The following is a 20,716-nucleotide window of genomic DNA, read 5'->3' on the forward strand; positions in this document are numbered from 1 at the left end:
AACGATCCGGCGTTGCCGTGAGCTGTGGTGTAGGTTGCAGACGCGGCTCGGATCCCGCGTTGCTGTGGCTCTGGCGTAGGCCGGTGACTACAGCTCCGATTCAACCCCTGGCCTGGGAACCTCCATATGCCGCGGGAGCGGCCCAAGAAATAGCAACAACCACAACCACAACAACAACAAAAGACAAAAAGACAAAAAAAAAAAAAAAAAAAAAAGAATAACAAAAGGTATTCAAATTAGAAAGAAGAGGTATATAAGAGTAACTCTATGCAGATGACACAATACTATACACAGAAAGCCCTAAGGACTCCTCAACAAAACCACTTGACTGATCAACAGAATTAGCAAAGTAGCAAGATACAAGATTAATATTCAGAAATGGATTGCATTTCTGAAAAATTACCTAGGAATAAACCTGACCAAGGAGGTGCAAGACTTATACACTCACAACTATAAAGCTTTCATCAAGGAAATTAAAGGGGACTCAAAGAAATGGAAAGATGTCCCACGCTTTTGAACTGGAAGAATTAATATTGTAAAGTGGGGAGTTCCCATCGTGGCGCAGTGGTTAACGAATCCGACTAGGAACCATGAGGTTGCGGGTTCGGTCCCTGCCCTTGCTCAGTGGGTTAACGATCCGGCGTTGCCGTGAGCTGTGGTGTAGGTTGCAGACGCGGCTCGGATCCTGCGTTGCTGTGGCTCTGGCGTAGGCTGGTGGCTACAGCTCCGATTGGACCCCTAGCCTGGGAACTTCCATGTGCCGCGGGAGCGGCCCAAGAAATAGCAAAAAGACAAAAAAAAAAAAAAAAAAAATATTGTAAAGTGGTCATACTCTCCAAAGCAATCTACAGATTTAATGTGATCCTTATCAAATTACCCAGGACATCTTTCACAGAACTAAGAACAAACAATGCAAAAATTTATATGGAACCATAAAAGACACGGAATTGCCAAGCAAGCCTGAGGGGAAAAAAAAAACAAGCAGGAGGCATAACTCTCCCAGAATTCAGACAATACTACAAAGCTACAGTAATCAGTTCCGTGTGGTACTGGTACAAAAACAGACATACGGACCAATGGAACAGAATAGAGCACCCAGAAATAAACCCAGACACCTAGAGTCAATTAATCTTTGACATAAAAGGCAAGAATACAAAATGGGAAAAATGGACAGCTGCATGTAAATAGATGAAACTAGAACACACCCTCAACACCATACACAAAAATAAATTCAAAATGGCTTAAAAACTTAAACGTTAAGACAAGATACCATAAAACTCCTAGAAGAGAACACTGGCAAAACATTCTCTGACATCAACCATAAATATTTTCTCAGCTCAGTCTCTCAAGGTAATAGAAATAAAAACAAAAATAAACAAATGGGACCTAATCACACTTAGAAGCTTTTGTAAAGCAAAGGAAACCATTAAACAAAAACAAAAACAAAACAACAACAACAACAAAAAAAGACAACCTATGGAAGAAAATAGTTGCAAACAATGCAACCGACAAGGGATTAATCTCCAAAATATACAAACTCATATAACTCAACAGCAAAAAAAAAACAAAAAAAACAAAAAAAAACAAGCAATGGGCAGAAGACCTAAACAGACATTTCTACAGAGAAGATGTATAGATGGCCAACAGACACATGAAAAAATGCTCAACATCACTAATTATTAGAGAAATGCAAATCAAAACTACACGGAGGTACCACCTCACACTATCATTAAGTCTACAAATAGCATGTGCTAGAGAGGGTGTAGGGCAAAGGAAACCCTCCTACACCACTGGTGGGATGTAAACTGGTAAAACCACTATGGAAAAAGCATGGAGGTTCCTCAGAAAACTAAATACAGAATTACCGTATGATCCAGCAATTCTACTCCTGGGCATGTATCTGGTACAAAATTTTCATTCCAAAAGATACAAGCACCCCTGTGTTCACTACAGCACTACTCACAATAGCCAAGACTTGGAAACAACCTAAATGTCCATGGACAGATGAATGGATAAGATGTGGTATGTATACACAGTGGAATACTACTCAGCCCTAAAAAGAACAAAACAGGAGTTTCAGTCGTGGTGCAGCGCAAACGAATCTGACTAGGAACCATGAGGCTGTGGGTTCAATCCCTGGCCCTGCTCAGTGGATTGCCATGAGCTGTGGTGTAGGTTGCAGATGCAGCTCAGATCCTGCATTGCTATGGCTGTGGTATAGGCTGGCAGCAGCAGCTCTGATTCGACCCTAGTCTGGGAACCTCCATATGCTGCTAGGGAAGCCCTAAAAAGAAAAAAGAAAAAAAAAAAATCACACCATTTGCAGTATCATGGATGGATCTAGAGATTCTCTTACTGAGTGAAGTAAGTACCAAAAAGAAAGACAAGTGTCATATGATATCACTTACACATGGGATCTAAAATGTGGCACAGATGAACCTGTCTACAGAACAGAAGCAGACTCGCAGACATGGAGAACAGACTTGTGGTTGCCAAGGGGAAGCGGTGGGATGGACTGGGAGTTTGAGGTTAATAGATGTAAACTATTGCATTTAGACTGATAAGCAATGAGGTCCTGCTGTAAAGCACAGGGAACTATATCCAATCACTTGTGATAGAATATGATGGAAGATAATGTGAAAAAAAGAGTGTTTATGTATGTATGACGGGGTCACTTTACTATACAGCAGAAATTGACAAAACATTGTAAATCAACCGTAATAAAAAAACTTTAAAAAAACAAAAGGTTTCTTTGCCCAAGTCAATTAAATCAGCTCCCAAAGGCTGCAAGAAAGTTAATAGGGCGTATTTCTGTCTCTCTTTCTTACAACTCCAAAGTTAAAGTTAAGTGAGGACAGTTTTTCTCTTTGAATCTCTGAGTCACTGGGTAATTTATTCCACAGAAATAAAATCACTAGTATCCAAAGACATCTAGATTGGGTTTCTGTTTGGTTCGTTGGTCGGTCGGTCGGACCCATGGCATACAGAAATTCCCAAGCCAGGGATGGAGCCTGTGCCACAGCAGTGACCCAAACCACAGCAGTGACAATGCTGGATCCCTAACTGCTAGGCCACCAGAGAACTCTGTGACAATGGCTTTGGACATCAGAGTCTGAGGACTCAGGAAACATTACTAAAATGTTTGGACCCACATACATGTCCAACTTGGCAATTCTACTTCAAAAAGAAAATTACAGGCCAATATTCCCAATGAACATGACGCAAAAACCCTCAACAAAACATTAGCAAACTGAATTTAACAATGCATTAAAAGGCCCATACACCACAATCAAGTGGGATTTATCCTAGGAATGCAGTATGGTTTGACAGTTGTAAATCGCACGTATGATATACCACATTAACAAAATCAAGGATAAACATAATAGTATCAAAACCAAAAGCCATAAAAGCAAAAACAAACAAATGGGACACCATCAAACTAAAAAGCTTCTGCAAAGCAAAGGAAACCAATGATAAAATGAAAAGGCAAACTACTGAATGGGAAAAAAATATTTGCAAATGGGGCTAATATCCAAAATAAAGAACTCACTCATCAAAACAAAAAATAAACAATCCAATAAAAAAAACTGAGCAAAAGATCTGAATAGACATTTTCCCAAAGAAGACATAAAAACAGCCAACATAAAAAGATGCTAAAAAACATTTATCATCAGGGAAATGCAAACCAAAGCCACAATGCAATATCATCTCCCACTTGTTAGAATGGCTATTATCAAAAAGACTATTGGTAATAAATGCTGGCAGGGATGTGGGAAAAAGGGACCCCTTGTACACTCCTGGTGAGAATGTAAGTTGGTGTAGCCACTATGGAAATCAGTATGGAGGTTCTTCAAAAAGGTAAAAATAGAACTACCATATGATTCAGCAATTCTACTTCTGTGCATTTATCTGAAGAAAATGAAAACACTAACTTGAAAAGATACATGAACCCCCATGGGCACTGCGGTATTACTTATAGTGGTCAAGATGACGAAACAACCTAAGTGTCCAACAGGGAGAAATAAAGAAAATATGAGATACACACACACTATTCAGCCATAAATAAGAATGGAATCTTGCCATTTGCAACAATATGGATAGATCTTGAGGGCATAAATCAGACAGAAAAAGATAAATACCACTCAATCTCTCTTATACGTGGGATCTAACACACACACACACACACACACACAAGTTCACAGATACAAAGAACAGACTGTTGGTTTCAAGAGGCAGGGGTTGGGGAGGAATAGGTGAACTATTTTTGGTTTTGTATTTAAATAAATTGAATAAAAAATTTTAAAAACTGCGGCTAGGTCAAGAGGCCACTTGGGAATAATGGGAATTATTCTTCCTCATAGAATAATGAGGAAGTTAATGCAAGAGTGTCTCACTTGAAATTGCTGCATGAGAAGGGTCAATTATAACATTGGCATTGATGATTTTTGGTACTTCCTTCATTCGACTGGCTCTTCTTAATCTTTGGAATAACTGCGACCTACCTACGAATACTCAATGACACCTCAACAGTCAGAATACGACAGGCAATCCTCAGGTGACGAACAACATTCTGGAGTATCCCTCCATCAGCCTGAGTTATTCTACCCCTTTTAGCTGCCTCAAGGAGAACAGAAGGCAGTGATGATTGTGCACGTATTAACCGACTCACCTGATCAAGGGAAAGAGCAAAGCAAGCCAAGCAACCTGAAGGAGAAGCATAATTATACAGGTCTGATGAGCAGCAATGGGGCAGTGCAGCTGCGGCAGAATGAATCAGAATGCGGAACGCTGGTGGGGTGAGGAGACAGACACCAGAGCCTGAGATGTTTTGACCAGTGTCTTAGGAAGGGCTCTCTGGCTGGGTCACTGCTGGAAGGTTTTCACCCGAACACCTACCTCTCTGGATTTCTGTCTCCAACATCAAAAGCATTTCTTCTCTCTCCAATTGGAATATAAGCTCTGGTTTGAAGGGCTGATTCCCTGTAAAAAAAAAAAAAAAAAAAAAAAAAAAAGGCAAGGAGAGCATAAGTTTTAAAGTTTGACCAAGTCCAACATGTACGTATTTTTTTCCTTTTTGCCATGTTCACGGCATGTGGAAGTTCCTGGGCCAGGGATCAAAACTGCACCACAGCAGTAACCTGAGCCATAGCAGTGACAACACTAGGTCCTTAACCCACTGCACCACAAGGGAACTCCCCAACATTTTTTTTTTTCCTTTTCTGAATCATGTTTTTTGGTATCATACCTAAGAACTCTTTGCCTAACCCAAGGTCGTGACGATTTTCTCCTGTTTCCTTCTAGAAGTTTCATACCTTTGCATTTTACATTAGGTCTCTTATTCATTTTTAATTAATTTTTTGGAGGTGTAAGGCAAGCAAGTTTATGCATATAGACGTCCAAATATTTTAGCACCATCTGTCAAAAATACTATACTTTCTTCACTGAATTGCCTTGGCACCTGTAATGCATCTAAAATAGTTTCAGGATTGCTTTTTCCTTATCGCAATAAATGAATCCACTAAAAAGTGTTCAGGATCACAATTCTTTCTCCCATCCCCCTCCTCGTACCTAAAACTAAGGGTATATAGTTATATACTCTGTTCCTCAGCTCTCTGTGAATTCCTTTTCTCTGCAACGTGGTAAGGTGTTACCTTCATTGGTTTCGTTTTTCTTTGAGTTTGAGATCACCATCCCTTTGCATTCTTATTTACTTTTTAGAATATGTTGAACTAACATATTCTCAAAAGTCCAAACTAGGAGTTCCTGCTATGGCTCCGTGGGTTAAGAACTCAACATAGTGTCTGTGAGGATGCAGGTTTGATCCCTGGCCTCACTCAGTGAGGTTGGGGACCCAGGGTTGCTGCAAGCTGCAGTACAGGCCTACAGCTGCAGTTGTGATTCAACCCCTAACCCGGAATTTCAATACACTGCAGGTGCGGCCCTAGAAAGGAAAAAAATAGTCCAAACTAGACAAAATGGTATATTCAGCCCAGTGCGGGTCTCTGGAATACCTCTTTCCACTTTTACCTCCCACCTACTTCCAAGAAACTAACTTCATGATTTCCTAATTAATCCTTATGTTTCTTCTTATAAAGACTGGCAGATACACACATATTTACCTATTTTCCCTTCTTTCCTACACAAACTATACTATTAATGCTCTTTTGCCCTTTCTTATCTTCAGGGAAAATCCCTATAAGTGAATTGCTGGGAAAGGGTAAATCCAGAGTAGGATCAGATATGGTTAAATGCCTCTCTTTGGGGTGGTATCATGCTGCATTCCTACTTTCAATGCATGAAAGTGCTTTATTTCCCACAGCTTGGTCCCCAAAAACAGTGTTAAGTTTTTGAACTTCTGCTACTCTCATGGGTGAGAAATGGTGTTTCAGTATAATTTGAATAAACATCTCTCTTATTTTGAATGAAACGGAATATTTATAATATGTATACACAGTTATATGTACGTGTATGTGTGTGTATGTATGAATACATGTGTACACATACCGACACACCCCTACCTCCCAGCTCAGAGCCCCAGGACCTGGAAACAAAGACACCTCAGTGGCAATGACAATCCCTAGCATCCGGATCTTGATGTTAGATACCAGTCTCCAATAAACAGAATGGACAATTCCAGAGCAAATTAAAAGGGCCCAGGAATCAGCTTAAAGGGGGCCAGATTTGGGAAACTTTGGCATGAAAATTATTATAGTAATAAATTATAAACCATTTTTTAAAATGAATTCACAAGTCTCTACAAATAATAAATAAATAAATGGTTGCTCACTGTAGTATGCCAACCGCTTGGAGTTTCCATCGTGGCTCAGCGGAAACAAATCTGACTAGCATCCATGAGGATGCAGGTTCAATCCCTGGTTCAGTGGGTTAAGGATCCAGCCGTAAGCTGTGGTGTGGGTTGCAGATGCGGCTCAGATCCCATGTTGCTATGGCTGTGTTATAAGCCAGCAGCTATAACTCTGATTCTACCTACCCCTAGCCTGGGAACCCCCATATGCCACAAGTGTAGCCCTAAAAAGAAAAAAAAAGCCAACTGCTAACTGTTAAATAAAGAAAAGAAAAACAAAATTATCATTTGATAACAATCAGAGTAAAGAACAGATAAGGCAAGAAGCATCATTGTATGCACGTCTATAGGAAAATATTTGTGTGGCCTTTGGTCTTTTTTTTTGCAGGGGCAGGGGTGGGCTGCACCTGCAGCATGCAAAAGTTCCAGGCCAGGGATCAAAGCTGTGCCACAGCAGTAACCTGAGCCACTGCAGTGACAACACTGGATCCTTAACCCACTGTGCCACCAGCAGAACTCCTTATTTGTGTGGTCTTAAAAAAGTGTTGCCCCCACTGTGGAAAACAGTATGGAGATTGCTCAGAAAACTAAAAATAGAACTACCACTTGATCCAGCAATCCCACTCCCGGGCAGCTATCCAGAGAAAACCATGACTTGAAAAGACACATCTACTCCAATGTTCACTGCAGCACTATCTGCAATGGCCAAGACATGCAAACATCAACAGAGGAGTGGCTAGAGAAGATGTGGTACATATACACAATGGAATATTACTCGGCCATTAAAAGGAACAAAATACCGGCATTTTTAGCAACATGGATGGACCTAGAAATTACCATGCTAAGTGAAGTCAGTCAGAAGATGAGACACCAGCATCAAATGCTATCACTGACATGTGAAATCTGAAAAAAGGACACAATGAACTTCTTTGCAGAACAGATACTGACTCACAGACTTTGGAAAACTTATGGTTTCCGAAGGAGAGAGTTTGGGGGGTGGGAGGATGCCCTGGGGGTGTGGGATGGAAATCCTGTAAAACTGGATTACAATGATCATTGTACAACTATTAATGTAATAAACTCACCGAGTAACAAAAACAAAGTGTTGCCCTATGACTGCAAGAGGAAACAAAACAAAAATTTTACAGTGGGGACATGAGACGTCTTGACTAGGTGATAAAAATAAGCATCACCAATGAGGGACAGATGGTGTGCCTCTCGGTGTGACGCCCTTGAAAGGACACACCACCACCAGCTTCAGTGTTCCAGCCAGAATGGATCATCTGGATCTAATTATGAGGAAACATGAGGAATGCTTTATTAAAAACGGGGGGAGGGAATATTAAAAATGCCACAGTCATAAAAGGCAAAGAAATGCCGTGAAAATGTTCCAAATTGAAGGAGACTAAAGAGACACTGGCAGCCAGACTAGACTCTGGACTGGATCTTGCTCTGGAGAGACAGAAATATGCCTTAAGTTACACAACTGGCTCTGTATAAAATTAGGGCATAAATGATAGATTGGATAAAAGTATTATATCTGCACTGGGGCTATGTAAGAGAATAGTCCTATTTCTACAAAATATACTGTTCGGTGAAGCATTAACCGTGCCCAAAGCTTTTGCCCTCAGCTCTTGGGATGTGATTTCCACATGCTTATAATATACTACCTGATAAGAGTGTCTTTTTTGGAGTTCCCATTGTGGCTCAGCGGTAGTGAACCTGACTAGCACCCACGAGGATGTAGGTTCAACCCCTGGCCTTGCTCAGTGGGTTAAGGATCCAGCATTGCCACAAGTTGTGGTACAGGTCACAGATGTGGCTTGGATCTGGTGTTGCTGTGGCTGTGGCATAGGCTGGCAGCTGCAGCTCTGATTCAACCCCTAGCCCAGGAACTTCTACACATCGCAGGTGTGGCCCTAAAAAGCCCCCCCCCCACCCCCGCCGCCGCCGCAAAAAAGAGTGTCTTTTTTTACCTGGAGGCTTTGGGCGTCACCAGAGTTTAAAAATGTGATTTATGGTGGAGCCTTTGGGCCACGTTTATCAGCTTAATTTCCAGGGGGGCTGGAAACAAGGTCAGCCACAGGGATGTCCAGCCATACCTATATGATCAAGCTGCAATTACAGCTCTGGACACCAAGGTTTGTGGGAGCCTCCCTGGTGGGCAATACTGGGCGTACACTGTCGGCCATCACTGATGGGGAGAGTGAGTGCTGTCCCCCACCCCCCGGGAGAAAACAACTGGGAGTCTGGGCTGTTGTTCCCCTGGACTCTGCCCCAGGCACCTCTTCCCTTGGCTGATTTATTCTATAGCCTGTCCATGTAATAGTGTGGCTGTCAGTATACCAGCGTTTGGTGAGTCCTGAGAGTCCTCCGACCAAATTAAGGCTCAGGGATCCCCAAGCTTTGCAACTGTTGTCCAGAGGACTCCTGAACTCTTCATTTACACAAGTATTTACAGTATTTAAAAGGCTCTGGTGTATGTAAATTACGCTCAAATGGTTAAGAAAAAAATAATCAGTATAAATGTTCCTATTTATACATAAATATTTATGGAAAGAATATGCACATAAATGATAAAGTTAATGGGGTAAAAGGTCACTATCAGTGAATCTAGGTAAAAGGTATACGGATGTCCTTGTTGTATACTTTTACTTTTCGATCAGTAAAAATTTTCTGTAAATTTGAAGTTATCTACAAATACATTGTTAAAGCAAAACACAAAACACCTCTGAGAAATCACGTTAATAAACAGCTACAGCAACTGGCAGCCTGCAGAAGCTTCGAAAAAGCTGGAGCGACTCACTGAACTGATTTCATGACAAACCAATGGTCACAATCTGACCGTTTACAGTTCAAAGGATAGATTTTTTTTTTTTCCTGGACAGAAACATTGGAAATACCTTGTCTCTTGCACAGAGATTATTAGGACTCACAGGTGCCCAAGCTCAGAGAATGATTTCAGGAATCCCAGAGCATCAAACAACTGCGCACACAAAGACACCCCAGGGGCGGACACCAAGTCACAGGGCACCCGTCCTCACCTACTAAGAGTAGGTTCCGGAAGTTCTCCAGCATCACGTCCCGGTACAGCTTCCTCTGGGTGGAGTCCAGCAGCCCCAGCTCCTCCTCGGTGAAGGTCACGGCCACGTCCTTGAAGGTCACTGCCTCCTACAACACCAAACACACAGACTCTGCTTATGGAAGAGGGGCAGCACTGAGCAAGGGGTAAGGATGGGACGCTGTTCTGGATTCTGAGGGACAGAAGCAAACTCAAGGAGCTGCCTTCTGTTTGCCTTCTACCTGGCCAATTCCATCCACCGAAAGGGCTGCAGGAAAAGAAACCCTTGCACTTTCAATCACTGCCTTTTGTCAGTACCCCCAACAAGGCAAGTCCCTGGAACTCTGTCACATCATGAGTTGCCAGAAAAGCTTCAGTTCCAACAGCATGTGATAGAGTCTGTTTTCCCTTTTTACACACCTACGCTGCTTAAGGTGCCAAACTTACAGGACATGAGTCACCCTTCCTGTTCAGCATGCAGCTCAGCCTCCGTGCTCATCTAGAGACTGCGGCAGTTACGGTGCTGTGCTGCGAGCCCATCTCTGCAGCCTGACTGCCCGTGTTCACATCAGAAGGCTCTGCAGGGGGACCCTGGACCCACTGCTCATCCTGTCTTCGCTTGCAGGCTGACAACTGCATGCTAGGGTGCTGGTAATACAATGAGTGACTTTAGGTGAAGCACTGAGGAACGTGCTGGCACACAGTACCCAGTAAATGTTCACAACTATTATTATTGTCATCAGCTCTGTCATCCCACTTCAGGGCTGCACAGTAACTCAAGGAACTGATGATTGAGAATACAGTGAACTGGTCGAAATAATGCATGCTTACTCAGTTTTAGATTATCAATTATAAACAATGTTGAAAAAAATCTATTCCTATGGACCCTAGTCCTTAGAAGTCTGTCTGTTACCTCCTTAAAATAAATTTCAAAAAGTAGAAATGGTAAAGTTGAAGAATAATAAACTTTCGAGTTTTGAAACCATAATGGCAGGCATTTCCTTCAAAAATATTTTTCTAACTTCTCTTTTTTAAATTTTTTATTTATGGCTACGCCCACAGCACATGGAAGTTCCTCGGCCGGATACTGCATCCAAGCCATAGCTGTGACCTACGGCCCAGTTGTGGCAACACGGGATCCTTAGCCTGGGCCAGGGGACTGAACCCATAGCGACCCAAGCACTGCAGTGACCTGAGCCACTGGAGTCAGCTTCTCATCACAACAGCAACTCCAAACTTATTCTTCAAAGAAAAGTATAAATCCCTAAACCTCTATACCCTGGCCAACAATGGATGCAAATACTTTAAACAAACATACAAACAAACAAACAAAAACTAAGACATCAATTTGGGAAGTAAAAACTAGTTATTTCAAAAAATTTTTACAAAGTTGATTAGTAATACCCAGTATTCTGTGAAAAGAATCTGAGAGAGAATGGATATGTGTATATGTATGACTGACTGGGTCACTTTGTGTACAGCAGAAATTATCACAACCTTGTAAATTAACTATTCCTCAATAAAACTTAAAAAAAAGTTGATTAGTAGAGTTCCTGTCGTGGCTCAGTGTTTAATGAATCCGACTAGGAACCATGAGGTGGCCAGTTCAATCCCCGGCCTTGTTCAGTGGGTTAAGGATCCAGCGTTGCTGTGAGCTGTGGTGTAGGTCGCAGACTCGGGTTGTTGTGGCTCTGGCGTAGACCAGTGGCTACAGCTCTGATTAGACCCCTGGCCTGGGAACCTCCATATGCCATAGGAGCGGCCCACGAAAAGGCAAAAAAAAAAAAAAAACCAAAAAAAAGGCGATTAATAATGAAGGTCATTGGTCATTTTCTTTTCATGTGTGTGCTGGTCATCTCTATTTCTTGTTTTGTAATAATATTCATTCATGGGGACATTAAGGCCTTTTCTCCCAAGTATGCTGTACAGATTTTTCTTTCTTTCTGGATATTAACCTTTTAATTTTTTTTGCTTTAGGGAAATTAAAATTTTCTATATGAAGACCTGTTCAACATAGCATGTGTTCTGGCTGGGGCTCCAAACATCACCACCTCAGTTCTTGGTCTCTGAATGAAAACTCTGATTTGGTGTATTTTGGGGTTTTTTTTTTGTTTGTTTGGTTGGCTGGGGTTTTTTGCCTTTCTTTCCACCCAAATGGTATGCCTGATACTCTTGATCCAGAAAGCAAAGGTTTTAGAGTTGGCCAGGACTTGTTTACTGTAGGAACTTGAACAGGACTTGAAATTATATAAACCTCTTATCTCTTTTTTTTTTGCTGTGCCTGTGGCATGCAGAAGTTCTCCAGCCAGGAATAGAACCTGTGCCACAGTAGTGACACATGATTCGAAGTCCCTTTCACAGCAGTGAATAAAGTGACAGATGGAAAGTGCCTGTATTATAGTATGACTAAAATTTTTAAAACTACATACAATGCTCTCATAGTTTTTTTTTTGTTTGTTTGTTTGTTTTAGGGCTGCACCTGCAGCACATGGACGTTCCCAGGCTAGGAGTCGAATCGGAGCTACAGCTGCTGGCCTAGGCCACAGTCACAGCCATGACAGATCCAAGCCGTGTCTATGACCTACACCACAGCTCACAGCAACACCAGATCCCCAACCCACTGAGTGAGGCCAGGGATCAAACCTCCATCTTCATGGATGCTAGCTGGATTTGTTTCTGCTGCACCACGACTGGAACTCCAATGCTCTAATAAATTAATTCGTGAATGGTGTAACGCTCAAAGGCATACACAGACACATAAAAAGAAAGTTTTCAGGCCCTGGAAAGAAAGAATCTAGCTCTTTTTGTATGAAAAGAGCTAACACTTTTTTTTTGGAGTTTACCTTCAACATGATACTGTTAGGCAGAACTACCTTTCAGGTATTCTTTTTACATAGTATGTGAGGTATCACTTAGGAAAAAAAAAATTTTTTTTAATTTCGAGATTCTAGAACATAAGGACAAATAATATTAGAATACTCTCAGAAGTGCTTTTCAGTAAAGTTTGGATGTAGAGAAACTGATACTGTTGTACAATAATAACTGCAAGAATTCAAGAATTTAAAAGCTTATGAATGAGGAACAGTTAAAAAAAACAGGGAGGGTGGTGTATAAGAGTTCACTGAAATAATGGATGACAAAAATTAAGTTGTATAATTTTAAGGGAAAAAAACAATTCAAAATTATATCGACTATTGCAAGTACAGTTATGAATGCCCATGTAAAATGACCAGGGAAGAAGGGCAGTAATATGTGTTTTCCTCCCATTTTAAAAATTTCTATTCTCTTTTACACTATTATTTGTGAAATAAAACAATAAAAACTCAAAGTAAATTTTTAAAAAATGAAACAAAAGAGCACGCACGGCACATAAATGAAATTCAATGTCTGATGTCATCCTTTACTCTCGGCAAGGAAGAGAAAAAAGATGTCCACTTACTGAGAAGTTAAGCAAACAGTCATGTGACAAAAATAAAAACCTGACTCACCTGGAAATTGATCATCTTCTCCTCCTTTACCTGGGGAAAGGCAGAAACCTAAAAAGGCACAAAAGGTAAGAACGAAGCCATGAGAGAAAGGGAAACGCATCTCCATGCTGATCATAAAAAAGTGTCCCTTCTCCCAGACAGATGCAGCCACACACACCTTCACAGGCAGGGTGCGAGCTGGGGTCCAGCTGCCCCTAGGCTATCCTGGCAGGATGCCCACGTGTGTAGGACAGCCTACACCACTAAGCCCAAGAGTCCTCTCTCACATCGAGGCCCCCCAGGTACGCATTCTGATCCGGGGCAGAGTAGAGTGTTATTGTGATATTTATTTTATTTCTTAAAAATTAAAGTATAGTTGATTTACAATGTTGGGCCAATGTCTGTTGTTCCGCAAAGCGACTCAGTTACACACACACACGTATACACACACTTTCCCTTCTATGTTCTTTTCCATCATGACCTATCCCGGGAGATTAGGCAGAGCTCCCTGTGCTGTACGGAGGAGCTTGTTGTCTATCCAATCTAAACACAGGAGTCTGCATCTACGAACCCCAAACTCCCAGTCCCTCCCACTCCCTCCCCCTTTCCCTTGGTAACTACAAGTCAGCCTCTGTGTCTGTGAGTCTGTTTCTGTTTGTAGAAAGGTTCATTTGGGCCATATTCTAGATTCCGCATATAATATTGTGATGTTAAATCTCAGGGTCTCTGAGTGAGAAACGCTGCCCTCCACCACGATTATCCCATACGGAATGGTTTGGGAAATTAGCTTTAGCTTCAGACTTCATGACGTTTCTTATTCAACCTAAAAGTAAAAGGGGACAACAGCCCTTATTCTTAGTAAAGTCACTTCATTGCCAACGAATTTTGTTTGACTCACAAGTTATGTCAAGCTACTTGATAAATTCCCATTGCTGTTAGAGGTTAAAACAAGGAAGATCGCCATCCCCACTCAAACTGCTAATGTCATGCAACTGCCAAGCCTCACAGAATTGTACACTAATTCTATCGTATGTAGGTTAAACAATAAATGCTAAAAAAAATTCAATGAGGTTGTTGAACAAGCACCTGCACAGCCTTAAAGTGCACGATGGTCACCTGAGGTTCCCCGTAAAAGGAAGATCCTTGGTCCCATCCCCTCCAAATTCTAAATAAATTGGTTTGGGGCTGGATTCAAGGATCTGCTTTTACATGGAGCTCCCAGGTGATAATGCTGCTTGAAAGCAGCTGGGGAAAAACAATGCATTACCTGGATTCCCATGAATCCAGATCTCTTATTAGAAACCATGGGGGCAGAAGGAAGTGGCATAATACTTCTAAAGTAGCGCACGAAAAGAACTGTCGAAGCAGAATTGTATACTGAGGGTATAGTTCAGGAAAAGATTCGGGAATGAGGTGAAATAAAGATATTCTCAGATGACTTAGGAATTCTTACGGAGCTCTAAAAGGAATTGGTAGGGAGTTCCTGTTGTGGCCCTGCAGAAACAAATCTGACTAGTATCCACAAAGATGCAGGTTCAATCAGTGGGTTAAGGATCTGGCACTGCAGTGAGCTGTGATGTAGGCAGCACATGCGGCTTAGACCCTGCACTGCTGTGGCTCTGGTGTAGGCCACAAGTACATACGTGCAGTGTAAGACAACTAGAGCATAAAGATAACACATTACATTTTTCTGGTGGCTTTCTAGTTTTTTCTTTCTTTCTTTCTTTCTTTCTTTTTTTTTTAAGGGCCACACCTGCAGCATATGGAGGTTTCCAGGCTAGGGGTTGAATCAGAGCTACAGCTGCTAGCCTATGCCACAGCCTCAGCAACATCAGATCTGAGCCACATCTGTGACCTACACCATGGCTCACAGCAACGCCGGATCCTTAACCCACTGAGTGAGGCCAGGGATCGAACCCTCGACCTCATGGTTCCTAGTTGGATTCGTTTCCACTGAGTCCTGACGGGAAATCCTGCTTTCTAGTTTCTTTCTCTGTCTTCAGTTTTCAGCAGTTTAATTATGATGTGCCTGGGCTCAGACTGCTCTGAGTTCATTCTGTTTGCGATTTGCTCCACTTCTTAGAAGAAACATATAAGGTACATTTAAGATACTAGAAAATAGAACTAAAATAAACCCAAGTCAAGCAAAAGAAGGGAAATAATAAAGGTAAAAGTAGAAATTAATAAAACTGAAAGTAGATGTGTAAGAGAGAAAATCAATGAAACTGAAAGTAGTTTTTTAACCATAACAAAACCTCTAGCAAGAATGGTAAAAAAATAAAAGAGAGATAACAAAAGTTACCAATATTCAGAGTGAAAGAGCAGACGTCATCACTTCTAGAAAAAAAACATAAGAGAAAACCTTCATGACCTGGAGTTCGGTGCAGTTCTTAGACATGAAAAGCACAAATCATAGAAGAAACTACTGATGAATCAGACTTCATCAAAATTTAAAACTTTTGCTCTGCAAAAGACACTGTTAAGAGAATGAAAAGACAAGCTATAGGCTGAGAAGAAATATTTGTGAATCGCTTATCTGACAAAGGACTTGATCTAGAATATATGAATGACTCTCAAAAATCAACAATGAGGAAAACACAACCCAATTACCTAGTTTAAAACTGGGCCATGCATATAAACAAACTTTAGCAAAGATGAAAAACAAACTGAAGAAAAGACATATCTGTTGAACTAGTTATCTAGTCATTAGGGAAATGTAAATTAAAGTCAAAACAAAATACCAACACATGCCTACTATCATGGCTAAAATTTAAAAATAAAATACAGGAGTTCCCGTTGTGGCTCAGTGACTAACGAATTGGACTAGGAACCATGAGGTTGCAGGTTTGATCCCTGGCCTGCTGTGAGCTGTGGTATAGGTCGCAGATGCGGCTTGGATCCCGTGTTGCTGTGGCTGTGGTGTAGGTCGGCAGCTACAGCTCCGATTAGACCCCTAGCCTGGGAACCTCCACAGGTGTGGCCCTGAAAAAAAGACAAAAAACACACACGACCTTTCCTGTCCCTAGAAAAGGCAAAAAGACAAAAAATAAAATAAAATAATAAATAAATAAATAAATAAAATACACTGCTAAGTGCTGCCAAAGGTGTGGAGCAACTGGAATGCTCATGGGTCAAGTTCGTGGGGATGCAAAATGGCAGATATGTTCCTTGGAGAAGAGTGTGCCTGCTTCTTATAAAGTTAAACAATACATATTCCATAGGACCAACAATCTCATTCTTGGTTACGAATTCTAGAGAAATAAGCACGAAATCTTGTATGCTAATATTTATAGTAGCTTATTCATAATTGCCAAAAACGATAAACATTCCAAATATTCCTCAACAGATGAATGGATAAGCTGTGGTAAATCCATAAAAGTAATATTAAGCAATATTAAAAACAAATGTGAAGTACTGACACATACACCTTGGATGAATGTCAAAGGCATTATGCTGAGGGAAAGAACCCAGCCTTAAAAGGCTATGCAAGATATGAATCCATTTAAATGAGGGTTATAGTGGTTGCGGAACTGCTCTGTATCTGATGATGATCATGATTATATAAATCTATCTGTGGTAAAACTAACAGAACTGTACTGACAAAAGGAAAAAAAGTCAATTTTACTGTTTGATAATTATTTTTTATTTTTATTTGTTGTCTTTTTAGAGCTGAACCTGCCGCCTATGGGGGCTCCCAGGCTAGGGGTCCAATCAGAACTGTAGCCACCGGCCTACCTCACAGCCACAGCGACGCAGGATCCAAGCCACGTCTGCCACCTACGCCACAGCTCATGGCAACTCGGGATCCTTCACCTACTGGGCAAGGCCAGAGATCGAACCTGCATCCTCTTGGATACTAGCCAGGTTTGTTAACTGCTGAGCCACGACTCCTGATCATGGATTTTGTTTTTAAAACCTGCTTCTTATCTGTCAAATGAGGGTAATGATAGATTTGTTATGAGAAGTTAACGTATGTAAATCACTGGAAACACTGCCTAGTCATAAAATATAATCTATTAATATTAGTTATTATCATTTCTATCAGTGTGTCTCTTAGGAAACTTGTTTTAGAGCATGAAAATAGTTGCTTATAAGCTTTTCAATAATCTGAAACAGATAATGGATTCCACAGCTCACTAACATTAAAGGAGATTAAGGAATTATCTCCATAGGTTACTTCTATTCTGTTTGGCTACCTAATTCCAATTTCAGGAAATCTGCACTGCAAACCTTGATGCCAGAAGTCTGTCAAGTAGCTACTCTTACCACAAAAACCCTTGCCAATTTTGCACTGTGTTGGGCGCACAGAGAAAAATATGCTATGGTCCCAGCAAAAGAAGAACTTCCAGTGTACAGAAAGAGAGCGATAGGACACAAAGAGCACCAAGACAAGAGTAAGTCAAACTGTATATGGAAAAACAAGACCCATCACCATCCCTCTTCAGGGTGCAGTGCTCTCATATCCTCGTTTTCTCAAGTGTGTGCCATTCTCCAAGCTGCAAAATAAAATCCTCAGAGTAGCTGCTAATATCTCCCTTTCTTGGTCTTGGATACAAACAATGTACGACAAGTCATTTCTTGGCATTTATGACAATAAATCAATCACTATCATATGGATTCAATGTTGGGGCCTTGCTTTAAAACACTCAAACAAATGAACAAAAAATGGAGGGGAGGAGTTGTGGCGTGCGGGTTAAGGATTCTGAGTTGCCTCTGCTGCGGCTTGGGTCATTGCTGAGGTGTAAGTTTGACCCCCAGCCCAGGAACTTCCATATGCTGCGGGTGCAGCAAAAAAAAAAACAAAACAAAAAAAAAACTAACATTGTAAGTGAGGGTATGTTTTTTGATAAAAGACTGGCAAATGTTTACAAGGGTTGAACTGGGGTGACAGTTCTACAGAAGTGCATTATTTCATTACATTCGGCTATGTTTATAAATTTCCACAGTAATAATATAAGGGGAAAATAAAATGCATGATGCCTATTTTGAAAAACTTAAGTAAAAATCCAAAAATAATTCTACAGAATGGAAAACATTAAAATATTAATACTGTTATCTCTACATCATGTGGTTATGGGTAATTATGGTTTTTTTTAATACATCATACATGTTCTTTATTCTCTACAACATGCATTATTTCTGTAACCAGAGTATGAAGTATAATATTATCTCAAATAAAATACAGTTAATTTGCAGATGACTGAAAAAAACCACTCCCATCAACAACTCAAAGCTCTGGAGTTCCCACCGTAGCACAGTGGGTTAAGAATCTGACTGCAGTGGCAAGGGAGGCTGCGGAGGTACAGGATCCCAGGGTTATAAAGGACCTGGTGTTGCTCAAGTGTAGCTGGAAGTTATGGCTCAGATTCAATCGTTGGCCTGGGAACTTCCATAGTTAGTGGGTGCGGTCATTAAAACAAAAACAAAACCCAAAGCTTTCATGGCCCTCTACAAAAAACCCAAACATGCCTTTTCAACCTGACACTAAACACAGTAAGAATTAAGGCAGAAGATTGAAACTACCTAAATTCAAATCCTACTTAGGCCTCTAAGTAGCTGTGTGACCTAGAATAAATGACCTATGCTCTCTGTGTCTCAGTCTCCTCATCTTTATCATGGGAATAACAGTATCCCCAGCTTCCAGAGGGCTCTTGCGCTCATTCATGTAAAACCCCTAGAGTATTTCAACTAAATGGTGAAATATCATCATTATTACTCATAGCCATGAATTCCCCATCCCTTCCTACATTTGTTCAACAAATATCAGGGCATCTTGGAAAGCAGAAGAATTGCACACAAGATGCGTATAAGATGACAAAAGAGGAAGAAGGATGCTAAGTCCTGCTCAGGTGAGGCTCTGCTGCCTGGAGCCAAAGGGTCGTTCCCTCCTTGCTGCAGCCTTTTCCAAGTCAAGGCAGGTGTGAACCGGAGATCGGCACTTGCTATCAGTCTCTGCGTGGATTGAATCATGAGCTGCTGCAGCTGCAGACCCTCGACATCCCCTGAGAGTCTTCACGGTGGAGATCAGGAGTGAGGCACTCGGTGCCCTGGGAAAACTGGCAGACCAGGTCTTCAGATGGATGTTTTCAGGAGAAGATTTGATGAGCCCAATTCTTGCATCTAGAAAAGCACTCAAACCCTTCAAGGAGACATCTGCTCCTCGAGACTAGCAGCAGCCTTCTGCAAATGTGTCCTTGGTTGCACGTATCTCCCCCTTCATCAAAATCACATATATACCGACCCTCCATCCTACCTCTTTGGGGCAGTTTTTCTGAGCTCTCTGAAATGCTGCCTCCCAGGCTATAGTCCTCATTTTGCCCTCAAATAAAACTTAACTCACAATTCTCATGTTGTGCATTTTTTAAAGTTGACACAGGGAAAAGAACGGAGGCTGAGCAAAATCAGAACTTCATTTGCGCTCCGACATAAATTACAGTGGACGTCCCAGACCACAGCCAGGAGCGACCCTTTCCAAAAAAAAATTCAAAAAATGATTAGAAAACCAGATACAGCCACGCCTTCTTCAGGGATCAGAGAAAGGCCAGGGACACTGAGGCAGGAGCTCTGACCCCATCCCGGGCTCAAAGACGTTTTTGGGGAACTAAGCACTTACTTCTCAAGAAGTTTAAAGATACTAGTAACAAGAGACTTATTTTTGCTCACAAACCAGCCTCTGATTCTTTTCCTGCACATTCTCAGACTAGCCCTATTAGGTAGACACTTATACCAACTTTAAAGAAGAGCAAAAGAAGCAGAGACACTGACATACTCGCCTAATATTATACCGGTGGGAAGCGGCAGCTAGAGCTGGTGGTCGGGTAAAGGGTTGGGAAAGTACAGAACCCAGAAGACCCTCAATCCCAGCGATTTACGGCTCTGGCCTGGGCCCCTAAACCGGGGATGCACCCACAGCCCCGCGCTCCAGAAGGCTCATTCAAAGGGAGCGCCAATTCTGCCCTTCGCTGCCAGCGGATTCTTTGTCCAAGGTCGAGGGCAGGGTCGCTAGTGGCCCACAACAAACCCAAGAACGGCCAGTGTGGACACGAGGAGAGGGGCTCTGCAAAGCTGTGGGAGACTCACCTTTCCGAGAGGAATGAAGGCCGCGGCCTCGCGTACCTGGACCGGAAGTGACTCTGCCTACACAAATCCCCCGGACTACGCTTCCCAGAATTCCCGACGGGAGCAGGGACACGGCCTCAGCTTTCTGTAGCGGAAGTTATCCAACTACAGTGTTGCCGGACTACACTTCCCGAAATTCCCAGGCACTTCGTCGCCTTCCCAGGGCGGAAGTTCCGGCTGCTGTGCTGAGAGTGTGGATTCTACTTCACAGCCTCGCCGTCCTGAAAGAATTCCGCAATTCCCGCCTTCCTGGAGCTGAAATGC

At 41.8% G+C, this 20,716-nt stretch overlaps 1 protein-coding gene across 1 annotated transcript in view; it reads right to left on the reverse strand.

The window, feature by feature from the left end:
* Positions 1-20,468, reverse strand: part of ZNF112 (zinc finger protein 112) — a 29,266-nt gene extending 8,798 nt beyond the window's left edge. Inside the window, 4 exon segments of the mRNA NM_001435282.1 lie at positions 4,897-4,980; positions 9,850-9,976; positions 13,355-13,402; positions 20,414-20,468. Coding sequence (NP_001422211.1) covers positions 4,897-4,980; positions 9,850-9,976; positions 13,355-13,369 — 226 coding nt within the window. The 5' untranslated portion in view covers positions 13,370-13,402; positions 20,414-20,468.
* Positions 20,469-20,716: the final 248 nt, after the last annotated feature.

This window comes from Sus scrofa, chromosome 6 (assembly GCF_054392235.1).
Source record: "Sus scrofa isolate SSC_HxYL_T2T_F1_AM1 chromosome 6, Sscrofa_HxYL_maternal_Yorkshire_Landrace_v2.0, whole genome shotgun sequence".
Lineage (NCBI taxonomy): Eukaryota > Metazoa > Chordata > Mammalia > Artiodactyla > Suidae > Sus > Sus scrofa.